We start from the raw sequence: 17,689 nt of genomic DNA, 5'->3' as shown, positions 1-17,689 counted from the left end.
TTAATGCATTAGATTCATAAATAGAAACCTGGAGAAGTAAAAAATCTAGTTTGTCCAATTAGATGTGTTTTATTTTTTTCTTGCTCGTCTCCCAGAGTTCCTTTGAATAAAACATGAGGCTAAGACAGAACAGTACGTTCTCAGAAATGTTTTATCGTCACTTGGACAAATCGGTCATTCAGTTCTTTATTTTTGTAGTTTGTGTTTGAGTTTCGTTGTCAATTGTTGCATCCTAAATTGTGTAGATATAAAAGACCGCTGCACAAATTATAGCTTTGCTTTTTACAAGATATTAAACATTGCGTTATGAAACGTAGCTTGAAATTGATTTATTTTATAGTCATTCGCTGTTTAACTCTGTGCTCTCACCTGATTTATGAATGGAGATGTATTGGTTCATTTAATATAGTTCCTATGATGTTAAAGGTTTATTCATCTACGGGTCACATTTGCATCATCAAGCGAATGGTGAAGGATTAGCCTTTTGCCATTATTGATTTCTTTATTCTTATAATAGAAGCACCGAGCACGTACACTGTTGAGGGGTCATTGTGAGAGTGGCGATGTTTAAGCGTCCCTTGGTGATGTTCAGTGTGCAAGTAAATCAGGTTTTTCATACCTTAGGGGCCCAAAACAGTTCCTGGTACCGTCAAATATGATGTTGTTTCGAAGGCAAAGTGTCTATTTGTTCGATTCGGGTGAACAACCATTTAGGAAACACCATTTCATTCGGATTTTGTTGCCACAGTTAAAGTATATTATGATAAAAATACATCTTTTGCTTTTGCTCCTGCTCCTGACCGCCCTTTGCCATGTTTCCATCTGCAGGATACCAGTGTAACTACCGGCGATGAATTAAGCAGCAGTGTCAGTGAGGATACGGGGTTTGGTAGTGCCCCTCCTCTACCTTCAGACCCCCCTGAGTTGTGTGACTTACCTGACTCACAGGACCCTACCGACGACCTGGATCCTGCCCCCCCTCCACCGCCAGAAGTGGACGGCCCACCTGGATCTCTCTTTGAGGAAGAGCCGGCACTGCCGCCACCTGTTAAAGACTCTGCACTGGGGTCCATGTCCGATGAGGAGACAGGCCTTGTGCTGCCCATTCTGAACTCAGCCGCGGTTTTGGTATGTGAGGAGGATGTGACGCTGGCTTTGAAAGAGCTTGATGAAAGATGTGAGGAAGAGGAAGCTGATTTTTCCAGCATGTCCAGGTTGGTTTGTGATTTGGTTTTGCCCTCCTCTTTTTAGGGGTAGCTGTTGGTAATCACCCAGATGTTATGACACGGCTCCTGTCCAAAACTTATGAATGTACCTTACTTTCTAATGCAGTGGTTTTCGAACTTTTCTGTCAGCCGAACCCCTTTGATGAGTGATTTTCACCCTGAGGAAGTAAATATTTCAATCTTGAACTTCATTATTATTCATCTATTTTGAGGTTAAGATTAGTAGTATTAGGTATTAGTTGTCTGCTTCCAGTTCAATTTCGAAATGCAACGCTGTTTTTATACATCCAATCAAATCGCAGAAAAAGACTAAAGCCACGCCCAGCGTTTTTCTCATTCAAAATTTAGTTTCCCTTGGAAATGCCTCAAAATACGGAAGAATGACCGGATGTGATTTATCAAAATTTGAATGACACGGTCACTGTTTTGTTCAACGCTTACCTGCTTCACTGTGGAATGTGTGCATGAACCATAATTTGCTGGATGCAGTTCACTTAATGGCCTCCGGTATCGCTAATAACAAGGATTTTTGAATTCTAACTACACCCCCTTCCCTTACATGTCATACTTGTATTGGATGACGTAAGCTAATGTACATAAAACAGTCTTCTCTTTACTCCATCTGGGATGAATGTCTTTAATGAGAAGTGCTAAGTTGGACTGCACACATCTGCACACATACAAGCCATGTGAGGTGTCCAAGATCTTAGAACTCAGCCTCATTCTGGTTACTATGTATTGAACAATTGTGAAGATTATAAACAATCAAAAAAATGTTTTGGCAATAAAATGATGCCGATCATCTTTGTCAAATGTAAGCTTGCAAATATATTTCCCTCATTAATAGACACAAATCTATGAGCTGCTTTTTCATAAGATTATTTACACAATTTGTTCTACTTTACATAAGATGAGTCCTGTGCTGTTTACATAGTCTAGACAGGACTGTTCCAGACACAGGTGGTATTTTTCAGATCAGTTATTTCCGAAATATCTGTCAGGTATTTGTCAGGACATGTTGCTGATGTTCTGCTGTGAATAAGGTCGAGGTGGATTAGAACACTGTTTGGTGATATTGTATTTGGCTTCAGTGCTACTTGTGCCCAGGGACAAGATCCTTGCCATAAAAGAATGTAACATCGATGAAGTGCAGACACTTCGACTGCAGGGTTGTAGACCATCCGTAAGTCAGGCCGTCCTATGATCCATTAATACCAATTTGAAGCTGTGATTCAACCTAGTGGCTTTAATTTGATTTTGCTCATGCCCTGCGCACAGTGGGCCTTCCCTTTCTTTCCCTGTACACTTTTTGCAGCGAGGATCCATTTAACAGTAAGAGAGCCTGCAGGAGCGTGTGTGGGAGCCGCTCGCATACTGTATCGCCGAGCTTTGCAGCGAGTGGGGGAGGGCAGGGGAGAGAAAAACACAGCGCGTCACTCGCGCAGCGGGAGAATTTAGGCTAGCACGTGAGACGGAGAGCTCAGACGGGAACAAAGCGTCAGAGCAGGAAAACATTGAAGGGGAGAATTCAAGCGAGGATGAAGATGAAGGCCATGCCCTCTCCGTCCTTCAGCAGCACTAGTCTCAGATTCTTCTACTCTGTGTGCTTTGTCAAGCTTTTCGGCCCTACAGGCCTGTAAGTGTTTGTTTTATGTCCGTGTTTATGCAGGAGTTGTATTTATGCGCCTCTGCAGTGGATTTAGACTGTAGCAAAACTGCAAGGTGGGGGATCTGCAGTGGGAGAGGGAGAGAACAGCATGTTTCTGTTTACGTTTGTCCTTCCCGGATGATGTAACGTTGTGTGCGGATCCTCGTCTCTGCGTGTGGCTGAGCTGTGCTTTTTTCGTTTGTTTACAGTCAAGATGAGGCTGAAGCCGATGGATTTCCTGAACTCCAGGCCTCTCCACCTCCATCGCCCTTTCTCTCTGCTATTCTGGCTGCGTTCCAGCCCGTAGCTTATGATGATGATGAGGAGGACGCTTGGCGTTGCCATGTCAACCAGATGTTGTCAGACTCGGATGGGTCTTGTGCTGTGTACACGTTCCACGTGTTCTCACGGCTCTTCAAGGTGAGAGTAAATGAGAGATGGGGTGTATGTGTTTATTGGCATATTTGCATCAATATTATGTTTTTCATTTTTAACAAATAGGTCAATGACAAAATATGTTTCGATAAAAGCATTTTAAAATCATTTAAATGGAGCTAATGCATACGTTTGAGGCAGAAATAGTGCGTTCAAGTTTTGTTTTCAATGCATGTAAATGCCATTTTCTGAGGTTTTTTTTCTTCCCCAAAATATGCATGTAATGTCATTTACCCAAATATATACATCCAGTCGCGGAGAAAATTAAGAGAGGATTCCAAAAATGTATTTAATCAGCATTTCTAGATGTATTGTGGCCATTCCAGTTCCATGTCTGGAACTTAATCGAACTTTAATTCATCCAACAGAAATGTGAAAGACTGACAGCATGAAAAGACACATTAAAACTGTGATAGAAATCGAGGTTATCCCATAAAAATCTGTTTTAAACTTTTTCAAATACATGCATGTACAAATATTACTGTTGTATTGCTTAAAATTCAATATGCATTTGTTTTCTTTGCTGTATTTTAGGCCTGGGAAAATACAGAGCATCTTATTTCGACCTGTTTCTCCAGTTTTCATTTTCTGGAAATAAATGCAAAAAATAGAAACAGTATTTTTATTTGACATTTGGGAGGAAATCTATAGTAGTTCACCAAATGAAACAAAATGATAATTTTACCTAAACACATACCTATAAATAGTAATTAGTTTATTTATAAAAAATAAATTACATGTTTATTCTTGGCTATGCTTTTTACAACCATTACATTATGACCCTTAATCTAATTTATTTCGGTTTCTAAATGCACTAAAATGTCAATGAAGCATGCATTTTTACAATACATTCATTTATTGTAAATTGCAGCACAAATTGTTTTTCTATGTGAATTGGTCACCCGTTGCAAAGTTCAAAATATGTATTTTTGAGGCAATTCATGTTGCTCTGTTATAGCTTTCAGAAAGCAGAGGTGGTAAACAGAATTTTCTTTTAAAGGCATATTTGTGTTCATTTTCTATTGATCAAGGAAGCAGTTGTCGAGACATATTTCCAAATGATGTAAATTAGAACTCATTCAGGTGATTGTAAAAAGTAATTTTCTAGATTTTAAGTGTGAACTATCATCATTGTAGCTCCAGATGGTTTCGGGTAACCGTCCTTGTAATAGTGTACTGTAAGTTACTGTGTGGCTGAAGCATCATAATTACAGTTTAGCAGTGCTGACTTCATTCTCTCTTTCTCTTTAGAACATCCAGAGAAAATTTGACTCGATTACCCACACCTCAGTGCGCTTCCTCGGGGAGGGATTCCAGCGAATGGGAAACCAGTTCCTGAGCTCTCTAGAGGTCATGACCTCTTGCTCCCAGTGCCCTACGGTTCTATTGGATGCTGAAACTGTGAGTTCTGAATTTACCCTTGTGCAGCGCATACCTGATTACTTGCTTTAAAAGCAAGATCCTTAAGGATTAAACTTCCTTGAAGATGTTTAGTTTAGCTTATTTGTCTGCTCACGTCATTGTTAACTTATCTATCTGTAAGTATGCTTATTCTAGAAATTCTACTAATATTCTAACAATATAAATGTTGGTTTAGTTTAAAAGATGTCAATGTAACAATATAGATAATACTGTAAAATGTAATGTATACTCTGTGTTGTAGCTGGTTTCCTGTGGGCTTTTGGAAACACTGAAGTTCAGTGTGTTGGAGTTACAGGAGCATCTCGACACCTACAACAGCAAGAGAGAAGCAGCTGCACAGGTGCGGTCACTGTCTTGACCTGTTACACACAGAAATCACAGACTGACATCCGTTATAGGACACCAATAACCATTAGTACACATGTCGGTTAAGACATACCCCCTATATTTGCAAGACCGTAACTAACAAGGAGAAACTTCACTGCCTGTGGCATGTGTTGTCAACTTGTAATGTTTAAATAAGCAGATATGAATAAGGGTATTAGGATGGTCTCCTTGACATTTTGCAAACCAACCGGTTTGAGTTTGTTTAATAAAAACAACAGGTCATCAGGCTACAAAAACGTAAGAACTGTTCTCCACAGGTTTTCTTTAAACAGCCCTTCCTGTTTTTGACGGGGTTAAACCGAACACGCTGACAGTGCAAGCTCATAAACTGCTCTTTGACGTCTCTGTGCTGTTATTATTATGGCTAGCTATTAAATCATATCAGGACATGAGCTGATTTAGCCAGCGTTAGCCTACGTTACCGCCTGTCTACAATCTACAGCAGCCAATTTCCGTCCATGCACAATCACTAAGAATGGTCTCACAGAGGCCTTAAATCATTTAGCTGGGTGGACAGGCTACATGAGAGGAGCTGAGGAGGGGCAGATGGAATAGTGGCTCACTAGAGGACAGTAATTGGATGAGACACAGGCGCTGCCTCCAAAGCATTATGTCATGATCCCCCTTACCAGCCCCCCTCCCGGTATTTAAGACCCTCTTTAATTTGCTAAATAGCAGCCTTATTAAATTTATTTCACGCATGCATAGACTCACTATTTGTCCAATTACATTTCACACTCAAAGAGATTTCATCTGTCTTTTATCCATAACGGCAACATTTACAGAGGTGATTTCCCATCTGGCTTACCACCTGCCATTTACACACAAACAAGCGCACACATTAGCACAGAGATTGATAATTCTCTGTTATTATGATTTGCTTAAGTGTATCTGCTCTTTCCTTCCCTGCAGTGGTTGAATAACTGCAGAAAGACGTTTGGTGATAAAGACAGCGACCAGCGACCCAACACTCAATCTCAGGTACAAAACACTCTATTGCCTTCACACAGAAAAACACACCTCGCTGGTCACGAGCGTTTTTCTGTTGAGTTATTAAAAATCTTTAGACTATTAAAGGAATGGTTCACCCAAAAATACAAATTCTGTCTTCATTTAGGCACCCTCAAGTTGTTCCAAATCTGTATAAATATCTTTGTTCTGATGAACACGGAGGAAGATATTTGGAAGAATGCTTGTCACATAGAAACCAGAACATAGAAGTGTATACAGATTTGGAACAATGTGAGTGTGAGTAAATGATGATCATTTTTGGATGAACTGTTCCTTTATAAATACTTTTAAATATGTTAAAGCTGAAATATCGCTCTATATGTGAACAAATTGTTCCTTTTGAGTGACTGAGTGCATAGAAATACATTTTAACATTAAATGAGAAGTAAGGGAATACAGGATCTTTCCACTGCCTATAACATTCACACTACAGGCTGTGTCAGGTTATGTGAGAATATAGAGCAGCAGAGGTTAAATGAGAACATGCAGGACCTTTATGCTTCTCTTTTTCTCCACATTTATCTCTAGTACATGTGTTGGTCACTGCTGTGTCAAAAATGTATCTTTAATGTAGAAGTGAATCTAAAGTCAGATGTTGGGATTTGAAGATGTCACAAAATCTTTGCTTCAGTCTCCTGCAAGGGATATTTCTGCCCTTACATTTCTCTGTTGCTAAAACTCATTTATTCCTGCCTCTCATACACTTCTCGGTTTTGCTTACAACTTCTTTTACAAAAGACGTTACATGCGTTTGAATATAGTTTCACTATTATGTAGATTCTTTTGCCAGAATGCATTGCATGAGACCGCTATCTCCATGTCATTGTGTATTATGGGTGCACTGCAGTATTTCTCTCTTTATGGTGCTCTTGGGGTGTTATGAGCTCACTAATGTTTGGTCTTTCTCATTTCCTTTTGTTTCCTCTCTGTCGTGACCTGCTGTCCTTCTTGCTTAGCACATGGAAATGCTAGCAGTAAGTGGTTTATCATATTTGAGTGCCTATTCGCCATCCTTTCCATTCAGCCACACACATCTTCATTGTGATTCATTCCTTTTGCACCACATTTTCTAGTCTGTTATTTTAAACAATCAGAATTCAGAACCACCCCTGCCGTTCGTCTCTTAACACTACTAAAAACTTATGATAATCCATGATCACAATATTACTTGAATGCTTCATTAACGCTTTTGGTTTCAATGAGTATCCTTATGCTTTTGATATTAACCCGTCTACCCAAGTGCTTATATGCTAATGTATTGTTAGCATTAGCTTTTAAAATGTTTGATGGACTATTTTATGCACCGTGTCCATGGACATCTGAGCGAGGACAGGAAACTTAGCTTCATGGGCATGTTTTTGGCATGCTCTCTCCTTTATTCCCCTCTGCTTTCTCATGGCTTCAAATTAAAGATCACCAGATTTGGCTTCATTGCAGATATGAATCTATATAAAGACTATATATAAAGAAGATTGTTCAAATAAAACAATTCTTCAGTAATTCTGTAAATTATGATTTTGGATGAGCTAAATTCCTAGCAGAATTTTGTTCAGATTAGGGAACCACACATGGTACACACTGCATCACCTGTGGCATATAGAAGTACACAACTGAAAGAAGAACACGTGTATTACTCTTCCTAGCCCTCCTCTCCATGCCAGGACATTCATCCATTCTTTCCTTCTTCCATTTATGCATTCGTCCGATTTATCTGATCATGCTGTTTTGCTTAATGTGCAGATTATTAGAGACTCAGGTTGTTTAGATGATGGTATAATGCTATTTCTCTCTCTCTCTGTAGGAACTGGAGTTGTGTAGAAGATTGTATAAGCTTCATTTCCAGCTCCTTCTGCTCTTTCAGGCCTACTGTAAACTCATCAGCAGGGTGGACACCATGAAGAGAGAGGCCGAGGTCAGTCTGCTTGCATAGCACATACATCACAATGAGTGTGTACATGTCACACGTGCCCAACAATAATTTTATCCTAAAGTGATCATTTATCCAAAAATAATACAAATTCTGTCATTTATTCACCCTCATGTTATTCAAAACCTGTATATGACTCTTTATTGTGTGAAACATAAAAGCTATTTTGAGAAATGTCTGTTTTGTGTTTATACAATGGAAGTCAACAGGGCCAGTTTTGGTAATTTCCAACGTTGTGTGTGTGCGTGCGTGCGTGCATGTGTGTGTCAGAATGGGGGGCGTAATGCCTTTAGTGCAGTGTAACTTCATTATGCTCACTGAGAGAGACTGATGCTGAACACAGACCAGAGAAAAGCCATTCCGCCTATCATCTATCAATACTAACTCGCTTTTACTCTATAGACTGCACACAGTCGGTGCTGTATGCACTAAAAAACATTTGTCTACATATATAATACTGGTTTAAATATAGTTTGGATTGATACGGTTGTGCTATTATATATTTGTGTATTGTCGATTTGGTTTGGTTTAATATGCTACAAAGCATAATCAAATCTATGATGCATTAATGGTTTTCAGGTGACTAACATGTCAGAGGAGCTGGCCGTATTAGAAAGCTGTCTGAAGGAGGCGGAGTCAGTCGGTGATGGACAGGGGGTAGTGCCCGAGTTTGAAGTGGACCAATCAAGCACAGAGACAGCCATCCACTCACTCATTGAAAGTCTTCGAGCACGTGACTTTAGCACAGCCATCGCCCAAGTTAAAGCTTTCAGGTAACCATACACACATCATTATTGACAGATCAACAGTACATCATTCCGCTTGATTTCTGTTTTGCACCATTCACTGGTAGCCCCGCCCACAGGGACATTTCAATGGTCCAAGCTCTTCAGATCTCCTAATTCTGATGTTTATGATTCTTCATTTCCAGGTGCCTGTGGCCCAATGACATATTCGGCAGTGAGAAGGATGATGCCGTGCAGACCCTGCTTCATATTTACTTCAGGCACCAGACTCTGGGTCAGACGGGCTGTTTGGCCGTGGTGGGTCCCAGCAGGGATCTTTCTCAGGCCAGCGCTCGCCTCATGGAGCTCAACCTTCAGATCCGCGAAGCTCTCTGCCATGCTCAGACATACCCACAACAGACGCACATTCTCTCCCCGACTCCTGCCCCCCACATCCAGACAGAAATCGACGCGCAGAACACGGTCCTCAGTACCGGACTGTGAGAGATTCAACAGGTCAAGACTGGGAGCTGGAGAGCAAGAAGTGAACTCTCTTCCTTGGCCTAGAAAGCGGAGAGGGCTAAAGGCGTGTCAGGAGTTGGGAGATTCATTTAGACTTCACCTCAAAGGGCTAAAGAATGTCACATTAGTGACTCAAAACTTTATGAATACGCACGTCCCTCATATTTCACTCCCGCAAATCCCCTTGAGTCTCCAAGATAATTTAAATTCTCCAAATGTATGCTGCAGTCATGAACCATATGAGGGACACCGGGCGATAATGATGCTAAATTTGAAGAGGTTTGGTGGAATGACCTATGACCTCTGGGCGGTGGTGTCCTTGGAACGATCAGCATCCGTCTGCCTCACTTTGCACTGGGGCAGATGGTTGGACTTGGAAAGTATTGTGGTGGATCGGCGACGCTTCATCTCCTTGTGCTCATTGTCCGTCACAAAGACAAAGTGTTCAAAAGCATGCTTGAAAGAGAAAAGCCTGCAGCAAATATTTTTTTGAGAAATGTATTTTTTAACAGTCTTAGGTTGTAAATGTTAGAGTATTTAACATGTAAGCTGGGAAGGGGTGGGTCTGTACCTTCTGTATAAAGAGAGGTTTATCTGTTTAACTTTATTGATCTGCGTTTGGGAGAACTTTCAGCTTTCACCGGGTCGCTCTTACAAAACCCTTAATCTATAACCAAATAAGTAGCTGCCTGTAGAAATCTGTAGACTCTCGTGTAAGTGTGTGAGCAGAAGTGTGGGTGTGTGTGCGCGAGTGTGTGACATGGACTGATATTTGCACACCCGTTCTCTCATACATGCACGTTAACAATCGAGACGCACCGTTGAAGTGCAAACTGGTTGCAACTCATGGAAAATCAATAACTTATTTTACTCTGTATATATTTCAGAAAAATGTATAGTGTAAAAGCAGTATTTTTCCCTTGTACATTTGTGTAATGCACTGTTCAATCAGAGCGCGCTCAGTAGAGGGCAAAAACTAATGCAAAAAATAGAAAACTGAATAGCGGTTGGATGTAAGTCTCAGACTTAATAATAATATATGCCACCTTAACCTTCAATATTTCCCAATGAGTGAGCATGGCTGAGGTCAGAGGTCAGTCGTCGATTCTTACCTCTCTGATGGTTTCCTTTGCGCTCAGCCGAGCTTCCCATATGCATTCCTTAAAACCCACTGTGATCTCCGTGTTGGCTCCAAGTCCCCCGCTGTGGGGAAACTGGGGCCGGTGTTTGTTCATGTTGGCGCGGTCTTAACTCTAGACTCAGGGCTGCACAGGTTTGTGAGCTCTGCGATGCTTCTGAAAGGCATGTTTTGCTTGACAAAGTGATGTCCGTAAAGCTGTCGGAGCAACGGTAACCGCAAACGTGAGGGGGGAGGGGTCATTTAACCTGTCATGGCACATTGAGAAATAAAACATTCACTGTAATCATTCCTCAGAGAGCTCTTCCGTTGCTTGTTTGGTACATTTTGAATGCTGTTCTTAATTATTTAATGGATATATTTACCTGGAAAAAATATATTTTTATCTAGAAGTCCATTGGCCCTTTTCCCCTCGCTCACATTTCTTTTTGGTTTGTCTCATCGGATTTACCTGCTTTTCCCCTGTACTGTTAAATAAAAACCTGATAAGCAAGACCGTGGTTTTGTCATTTCACTATTTGTAAAAAGCATCAGCTTTAAGACAACCCTAATAAAAATGCATTAAATTTTTTTGGTTTTATGTTGGATATCTTTCACGTACAGTTGTGAAAAAATAGACCGTTCCAAATCAGTTTCTAGATCTATTGTGGCCATTTCAGTTGTGTTCAATAAAATATTATTTGAGGTGTGACAGCAATGTGAAAATGTCAATACTGTTGAAACGTGATACAAAAATCGAGGTTAGAAATATTACTGTTAGATTGCTTAAGTGACTGTACTTGTTTTCTTTGCAGTATTTGAGGCCCTAACAGTTCTGCAAATGGAATTTGGTTGAAATACTGTTATTGGGTCACAAAATGTATAGGTATGTTTAACTAACACCTTATTCAAAGTCAAAGAATGTCTCGGAATTTCTTCCACAGCTGTATTTGGTGTTGAATAGCATCTGCAAAATGTCTCATTTGAACTTCTCTACACAGCCTAATGAATGTTTTACGTAGTATTGGTTTAGTGTTCATATTTCTGTGGCGGTCTAAAAATAAACATATCTAAAAAGAAACAACATTTTCAGTACTAATCCAGAGTACATTCTTAACCCAGTCTCGTTTAATGAACGACCTGAATGAGGACCCCACAGGACTAAGCCAAACTTTAGAAAGTAAAGAATCTTATTTTATCGAATAAACCACAAGTATCCCCCCATACGAGTCAAGAGCATAGGCCTGATCCAAAACAACAAGACCGTTTAGATTAAAGATTTCATTTACAATTATGAAGTCATAAAATAACCGACTATTAATGCCATATTCAATGTAAAGCTTTCACCTCAGTGGGCTGTTAACCCACAGCATCTGGATCTACAGAATTGAGTCAACTTGACAATTTGAACCCATGACTCAGAAAAACCAAGCGCTTCTAACTATCCACCACACATACATGATTGTCTTCCATCTACACCTCTTTTGAAAGAAGGCTTCAGATCTGCTAGTAATTGCCACTTTTATTTTCCAGATTTTGTACCTACAGTTACTGCAAGTGCACATTTTAACGCAAAACAAACGTAAAGAAAACCTTGGTGACAGTGGGCATCTCCCCAGTTCTGCTTTTAGGCAGTTGAGGTGCAGAAAGGCTCAAGTGGACAATCTCAACAGCCAGGTAAAGGTGCGCTAGATGATGTATTTGAAGCTGAAGGTGCTGTCGCAGGAGAGCCGCTTGCCTTTGCAGCGCCCGCACAGATCCTGCCGGTGTGGTCTCTTCGGGTCCACGTGACGTGAGGTTATAGTGCACGTGCAGCGGGTCTTCTTACAGGTCTGCAATACATGTTCAGGATTTGAAAGTCTGCGACACAAACTATCGTTCTAGCGAAACTTTGACGTCAAAAGCCAACGTGTCTGCGCAGCGCAGTCGAACAGGTAGTTTACCTTGCAAGCGATGTCCTCCACGCGGTAGGGATTGAATGACTTTTGACACGTTCTGCAAAACTGCTTGAAATACACCTTTAAAAGAGAAAGAGTGTTTGAAGGTCGTTTGTGCGAAAGGCGCTTGGCCTTCCAGGTGTATCGACGTCGGAATACCTTGTTTGTGCCTTGGACGCACCACACGTATGCGCTTTCCCATCGCATGTTGCAGTCTTTGCAGTGATAGAAGCCGTACTTCTGCTCCAAAAACTACATTAAACAAGAGTGCAGAAGGGAATGAACAAACTAAATCCTACAATGGTTTTAAATGTCTGAAAACAAACACTACTAGGTAGACTACTACTGCCATTTCCATTTAAACCAACGCAAGTCATGTCAACTCACCTGAAATCTAACTCGAGCTTTTGACTTTGGTTCGTCTTGTTCGGGCTTCGCCGACTCGGTTCGGTTTTCCTCGTTCGCATCTGCCACTGTGCTCTCATCTTTCTCGGGACCAAGCGTTTTGCTGGATTTGTCCGCGCTCTTGACGCGCGCACAGTCTTTGGGTTCGTTTCTATCAGCACTCTCGACGCCGTCCGCAGTCTCCTGGATAACCGACTCGGACTCCTCGTCCTCGTTGTCCTCCTTCAGGAAGGACACTAGTCTCCTGGATGCGACAGGAGAATATACGGCTTGAGTGCGTGGAAACCGGACGCCGCCGCTGATGGGGCTCCCGGGAGTCTGGACCTCCTGCCGCCTCCTGCGCACAGCATCGCGCTTCTGGGCCAAAAGAGTGCGCGGGCCCAGAGAGCACTGGATGGACGCGTCGGTCTTCGGGCTGACCTGGACACCGATGTCTTTAGTGTTGGCTTTTCTCAGACGCGGTGTGAGGTTCGGGTTGATCTGAGACAGAATGGATTTCAGGTGCGCCCTGTGGTAATTGTCAAAGTAAGCCTCACCCTCGCCGTAATTGGCAAAGTATGCTTTCTGTCTCCAGCTCTTGAATTTAGGATACTTATAGGAATAAGGGTTGTAATTTGAATAAATATAGTTGTCGACTGTCTCGTTACCATACGTAGCCATTTTTTTCGCTTAGCCGGTTGTGGAAATCGACTGTGGCAGCTTAAGTAGACGCAGTGACGCATTGAGGTCAGGTGCGTAATTGGGCCCAATTAAGAGGTAAAAGATGAATCTAGGAAAACAAAACATCACTTGTGTGGCTTTTTGGCCATCATAAGTGCATAGAATGTCAATAATGGGTTTCGTACCAATCTCGGCGTGCCAAAATGTTTTAATACTGCTGAAGAATATAATACAAATATAAAGATGCTTGTCGTAAACATTTATTCATCTCACAGGGGTATTTTGATAAACATACAATATTTTCATTTTGATTACAGAGAAGTGCTGTGTTTTTGTTGCCATAATATCCTATCAGATTTTCATTTTTCTCTTTATTGCACCTTATCACATTTGTTCTGATCAGACACCGACATGCTTTGAATACTTTGAAGGCAATATTAAACTCCACCACAGTCTTCTCAGTTTTGAGACGATAAAGAGATTGTAATGCTCACTGCATGGGATATGAATCAGTCCTCTCATTGTTGCACAAAATGTAATCGAATAAATCACATTATTTTATTTACTGGTGTCATTGCAGTTTTCATTTACCTGCAGTTGCATATTATCTTACAAGTAGTGTACGATTTGCATCATTCCGTGACACGTGTCTTCACTATAATTTATTGGAATGAACGCACATAGACTTAACTTAGAGGTAAACATGGATACACGTTGTTGCATCTTTATGGCACTTGTCGTAATAGCTTGCAATGTCCCTCATTTGTAAGTCACTTTGGATAAAAGTTTTTTCTTAAGTTTCCATTTTCACAATATTCACAATATCAATAACTTTTGGCAATCGTTTGTTAAAATGCTTTGCGTAATTAATTCAATAGTGACAGATGACACGAATACATTGATAGACATATTACACAGGTCCCTTGTTCATGGTGAAAACCAAGTCAGTTGTTTTTCTCTTATACAGGTGTTGGGCTTCCTACAACATCTCGTGACTCCAGCATGATGACGTTGGGATCGCTCGCCGTTACCGCTCCATAAGTAAAATCGGACGGCACATCTTCCTCCTTCATTCTTTTGTAGCCTACATTAGTATCATCATCATCCTCCATAAGGTCCTGTTTATGCAACACCTCCCTCCTATACATGCGGTAACCCAGGATGAATATACCTGCTTCTGCTGCTTGGAAGAGCGCGTAGAGCAGAGGGAACATATACATGCCTCCCATCAGCTGCGGGGGGAAGGCGAGCTTTAGGATGGCCGTGCACAGCTGGACGTTCTGACAGCCTGTCTCTAAAGACACAGTCCTTCGGCTGTTTGGGGGGAGATTAAAGAGCGTCGCCAGGCCGTATCCTGCAGCATAGCCGGCCATGGGCATGAGGACCGCCACCAGGTACACGGAGGCAGGGATGGTGGCCAGCAGCTCTGGGCCCAGCATCGTTCCAGTCATGATGAAGAGCATCAACAGAGTGACAAAGATAGACCATAAGGACACCTGGAATAGGAGCACAGGTAAACAAAGCAATCTTCTAAATATTGCCAGGGTCACATTTTACATGTTATATTGATCAATTAAGTCTAGTGTTGAACACAAGCATATTTAAATGAATTTTTTGATAAACGAACACACATAAGTTAGGAAATGAGCAGAGCAGAATTCTGCATGTTTCCAAACCCACTTATGATGGATGAAATATATTTATCTATGGCCTGGGAAATACATTCTGAAAGGGGCTCTGTGTATGCTAGAAGAGATGAAGTGCGGGACGTACCAGTGACAATTCAGTACACTTTAATCCACTCCACTTAATGTAAACCCGCCAGCTTCATTTAGTGTCGTTATAGCTCCTCCTTTATCGCTTTATCGCTTTCTGCCCCCCCCCCCCACCACCCCTCCCCACCTCCTCTATCGCACAGTCGCCACTGTGTCTTTACCAGACTGTTCTCAGATAAGCTTAACTGAAAGACGGAACCCAAGCGCGCCGCTGACATTATTTTGCTCTCGGTAGTCGGGTTTTTACTTGATGGCAATATTGTGGACAACGCACCATATGCACTCCAAACAGGATATTTATAGATGACAAATAAATATTTTATATATGTTGGTTTTGTATTAGGCCTATTAGTGAACTTAAATGTGTGTGTTCTTTCTTAAATACTATAGGCTACATTCAACAATGTATCAACACTTAAACACTTAAGTTTTGCGTTTTCGAGTCACCTTAAGGATGATGTCAGCCGCTCGGGGGTATCGGTGTCTTATCCAGACCCCGATCCCGATGGGAATGAGCGTGCTGCACAGGGTGAGAATGATCGCGCCGAAGGGCAGCAGGTTCACCACGGGCGTGTTGATCCACGCACGACTGTACATCCAAAGACACAGCGGCATGAGCACGAGCGCAAGGATAGTGGAGGAGATGGTCATGACTATGCTGCATAACAACCCAACAAAAAGCAGAATAGGCTATTAACAAAGAAAATCAAGAAAGATGTATACAGATTTCTAATTGCGCATATTTCAGTTTATATTTACCATTTTTACTTTATACAATTTGATGATTTTGTAATTAATCATACAAATTATAATGCGCACTCATGCGCAATTTAGAAAATCTAAGTATTACAAATATGTAGTAAATGTTGAACATGCAACAGGTTTAAGACATTTAAAAGTAAACCTTTATGGGAAACCACTAGCCAGACTGCAATCGATTTGCTTTACCTGAGGTTCATCTCCCCGTTGACCAGAAGCGATAGGATGTTGGAGAGGTTGCCTCCCGGGCAACACCCACACAGCAGCACTGCTATAGCGGCGACATCATTTAGAGAGAAAGCCAGGGCCAGAAGGAAAGCTATCAGAGGCATAATCACAAACTGGCACACCACTGCCAAGAGAACTCCTATGGGCTTGCGAATGTGCTCGCCCAGTTGACTGATCTCCACCGTGCATCCAAGCCCCATCATGGTGAAGCACAAGACAAATCCAACAAACACATTTATTCCGTGACTCAGGGGTGAATCCCAGAACGCCACTATTATGTGAGTGGGCTCTTTTGATGGGGAAAATGGATCGGCCAAGAGCCCCGCCGCACTCAATGCAGTCCTGAAGGTGCTGACCACAAGGGACAACGGTTCTTCTGTTGCGCGCAGCCCTACCATGGCCGGGTTCTCATAATCGGATACGTTAAGAGCATCCACTGTGAAGTTAAGAAGCGCGGTGGAAGGCGCGTCGACGTTTGGCACGCTGGAGGTCTCCATTGCGTCTCCAGGGTACTGGAGCTCTCCAAAGGTCCTTCTGTTTCAACTGGTGTCCCCTCCTTGAAATGAGGAGATAGTCGTGCTGCTGCACGGTCCCCTAGCGGCGTGAGATCATTTTGTGTCTGTCACTAGTGACTGCAGGGACACTGGAAGTTTCAGCGCTCTGAGCGCACGGTTGCACTGGGAGGGGTTTGCCATAACGCGTATCAGCAGGCATCAGAGCCGCCACGCGTATTTGCTTTAAATATAAAGACATGTAGTTTAGTTCGTATTTGTCACATACGGGTCAACGTCTACGAACGTTTAAGTCAACATTAGGTTGTAGGTTAGTATCTTAATGTTTGAGGGGAAGTGAATACTTTGGGTCTTGTTAATGATAAAATATATTTTTGTTTATTTTAGTCTCTAATAAGCCTGTACAATAATTATAGGCTACGAGAATTATAAAGCAAATGTTACAAAATAACCTGCGTCGAGCGGCTTGAAACATCATGAACTGTACATAAACGACCTACTTTGTCCTCTATTGACACAAATCAGAGTTTTTCTTATGGCATATAAATAAGAAATAACCACATTTAATATAATTTTCTGACACATCGTTTCTGTTCCACAATGCAGAACGTTACTTTAAAAAAAAAGTTGATTATATTTGGCATATGTTGCATGTTGTGCTAACATGTTTGCATTAAGGGATTTCATTATGTTGGTAATCCGTAATTATTATTATTATTTATTTATTTATTTCAGACACGTAAATAATGGTCCATATTACAAAGAGAGACAGATAAACAGAGGACACACATAAAAAATAATGCATTTATCTCCTGGATAGCCCAAAAACCACACAATGTCATAATAGCAAAGTTCAGAGAAGCAATAGATTTCACAATTAGCCTACCCGAAACAATCACAATGAACCCTGATGTTTTTTAAGTATTAATAGTCCTTTAACATGTACATTTGTTGTGCAAGTTATGCATTGCGCAAGACGTGAAAACCATGAAT

The 17,689-nt window shown here is 41.4% G+C and overlaps 3 protein-coding genes across 12 annotated transcripts in view; 1 reads left to right on the top strand and 2 right to left on the bottom strand.

Moving 5' to 3' along the window:
* Window positions 1–10,936, top strand: part of fryl (furry homolog, like) — an 82,512-nt gene extending 71,576 nt beyond the window's left edge. For 6 of the 10 annotated variants that reach the window (XM_079474820.1, XM_079474816.1, XM_079474815.1 and 3 more), the window contains 9 exons: window positions 829–1,214; window positions 3,084–3,294; window positions 4,561–4,710; window positions 4,973–5,071; window positions 6,031–6,099; window positions 7,086–7,103; window positions 7,931–8,041; window positions 8,636–8,829; window positions 8,988–10,936. In XM_079474820.1, the coding sequence (XP_079330946.1) occupies window positions 829–1,214; window positions 3,084–3,294; window positions 4,561–4,710; window positions 4,973–5,071; window positions 6,031–6,099; window positions 7,086–7,103; window positions 7,931–8,041; window positions 8,636–8,829; window positions 8,988–9,285 (1,536 nt within the window). In that variant the 3' untranslated portion in view covers window positions 9,286–10,936. Of the gene's footprint in view, window positions 1–828; window positions 1,215–3,083; window positions 3,295–4,560; window positions 4,711–4,972; window positions 5,072–6,030; window positions 6,100–7,085; window positions 7,104–7,930; window positions 8,042–8,635; window positions 8,830–8,987 lie in introns of those variants that run through there. The other 4 variants (XM_079474817.1, XM_079474814.1, XM_079474813.1 and 1 more) reach the window with 2 other exon arrangements.
* Window positions 10,937–11,085: 149 nt separating this feature from the next.
* zar1 (zygote arrest 1) lies at window positions 11,086–13,440 on the bottom strand. The gene is made up of 4 exons (XM_079474821.1): window positions 12,745–13,440; window positions 12,517–12,609; window positions 12,364–12,438; window positions 11,086–12,252 (listed from the first exon to the last, which is right to left on the bottom strand). The coding sequence occupies exons 1-4, from the start codon at window positions 13,420–13,422 to the stop codon at window positions 12,109–12,111; spliced, it is 990 nt and encodes a 329-aa protein (XP_079330947.1). The 5' UTR covers window positions 13,423–13,440; the 3' UTR covers window positions 11,086–12,108.
* Window positions 13,441–13,617: 177 nt separating this feature from the next.
* On the bottom strand, window positions 13,618–17,660 carry slc10a4 (solute carrier family 10 member 4). The gene is made up of 4 exons (XM_079474339.1): window positions 17,583–17,660; window positions 16,146–16,919; window positions 15,645–15,855; window positions 13,618–14,918 (listed from the first exon to the last, which is right to left on the bottom strand). Exons 2-4 carry the CDS (start codon window positions 16,679–16,681, stop codon window positions 14,382–14,384), a joined length of 1,284 nt encoding a protein of 427 aa, XP_079330465.1. The 5' UTR covers window positions 16,682–16,919; window positions 17,583–17,660; the 3' UTR covers window positions 13,618–14,381.
* Window positions 17,661–17,689: the final 29 nt, after the last annotated feature.

Source organism: Barbatula barbatula, assembly GCF_947034865.1.
Source record: "Barbatula barbatula genome assembly, chromosome: 15".
In the NCBI taxonomy this organism is placed as follows: Eukaryota; Metazoa; Chordata; class Actinopteri; order Cypriniformes; family Nemacheilidae; genus Barbatula; species Barbatula barbatula.
Note: the sequence above shows the minus strand (reverse complement) of the source record. Positions and strands in the feature narration are given on the sequence as shown.

Bases quoted from the DNA above. Each gene is read 5' to 3' on its own strand.
- zar1 (XM_079474821.1), bottom strand. From the start codon at position 13,422: ATGGCTACGTATGGTAACGAGACAGTCGACAACTATATTTATTCAAAT. The intron at 12,610-12,744 runs GTGAGTTGACAT...TGTTTAATGTAG, and splicing joins AAGCTCGAGTTAGATTTCAG to TTTTTGGAGCAGAAGTACGG. The intron at 12,253-12,363 runs GTAAACTACCTG...CATGTATTGCAG, and splicing joins TGGAGGACATCGCTTGCAAG to ACCTGTAAGAAGACCCGCTG.
- slc10a4 (XM_079474339.1), bottom strand. From the start codon at position 16,681: ATGGAGACCTCCAGCGTGCCAAACGTCGACGCGCCTTCCACCGCGCTT. The intron at 15,856-16,145 runs GTAAAGCAAATC...GTTGTTATGCAG, and splicing joins AACGGGGAGATGAACCTCAG to CATAGTCATGACCATCTCCT. The intron at 14,919-15,644 runs GTGACTCGAAAA...CTCCTATTCCAG, and splicing joins CGGCTGACATCATCCTTAAG to GTGTCCTTATGGTCTATCTT.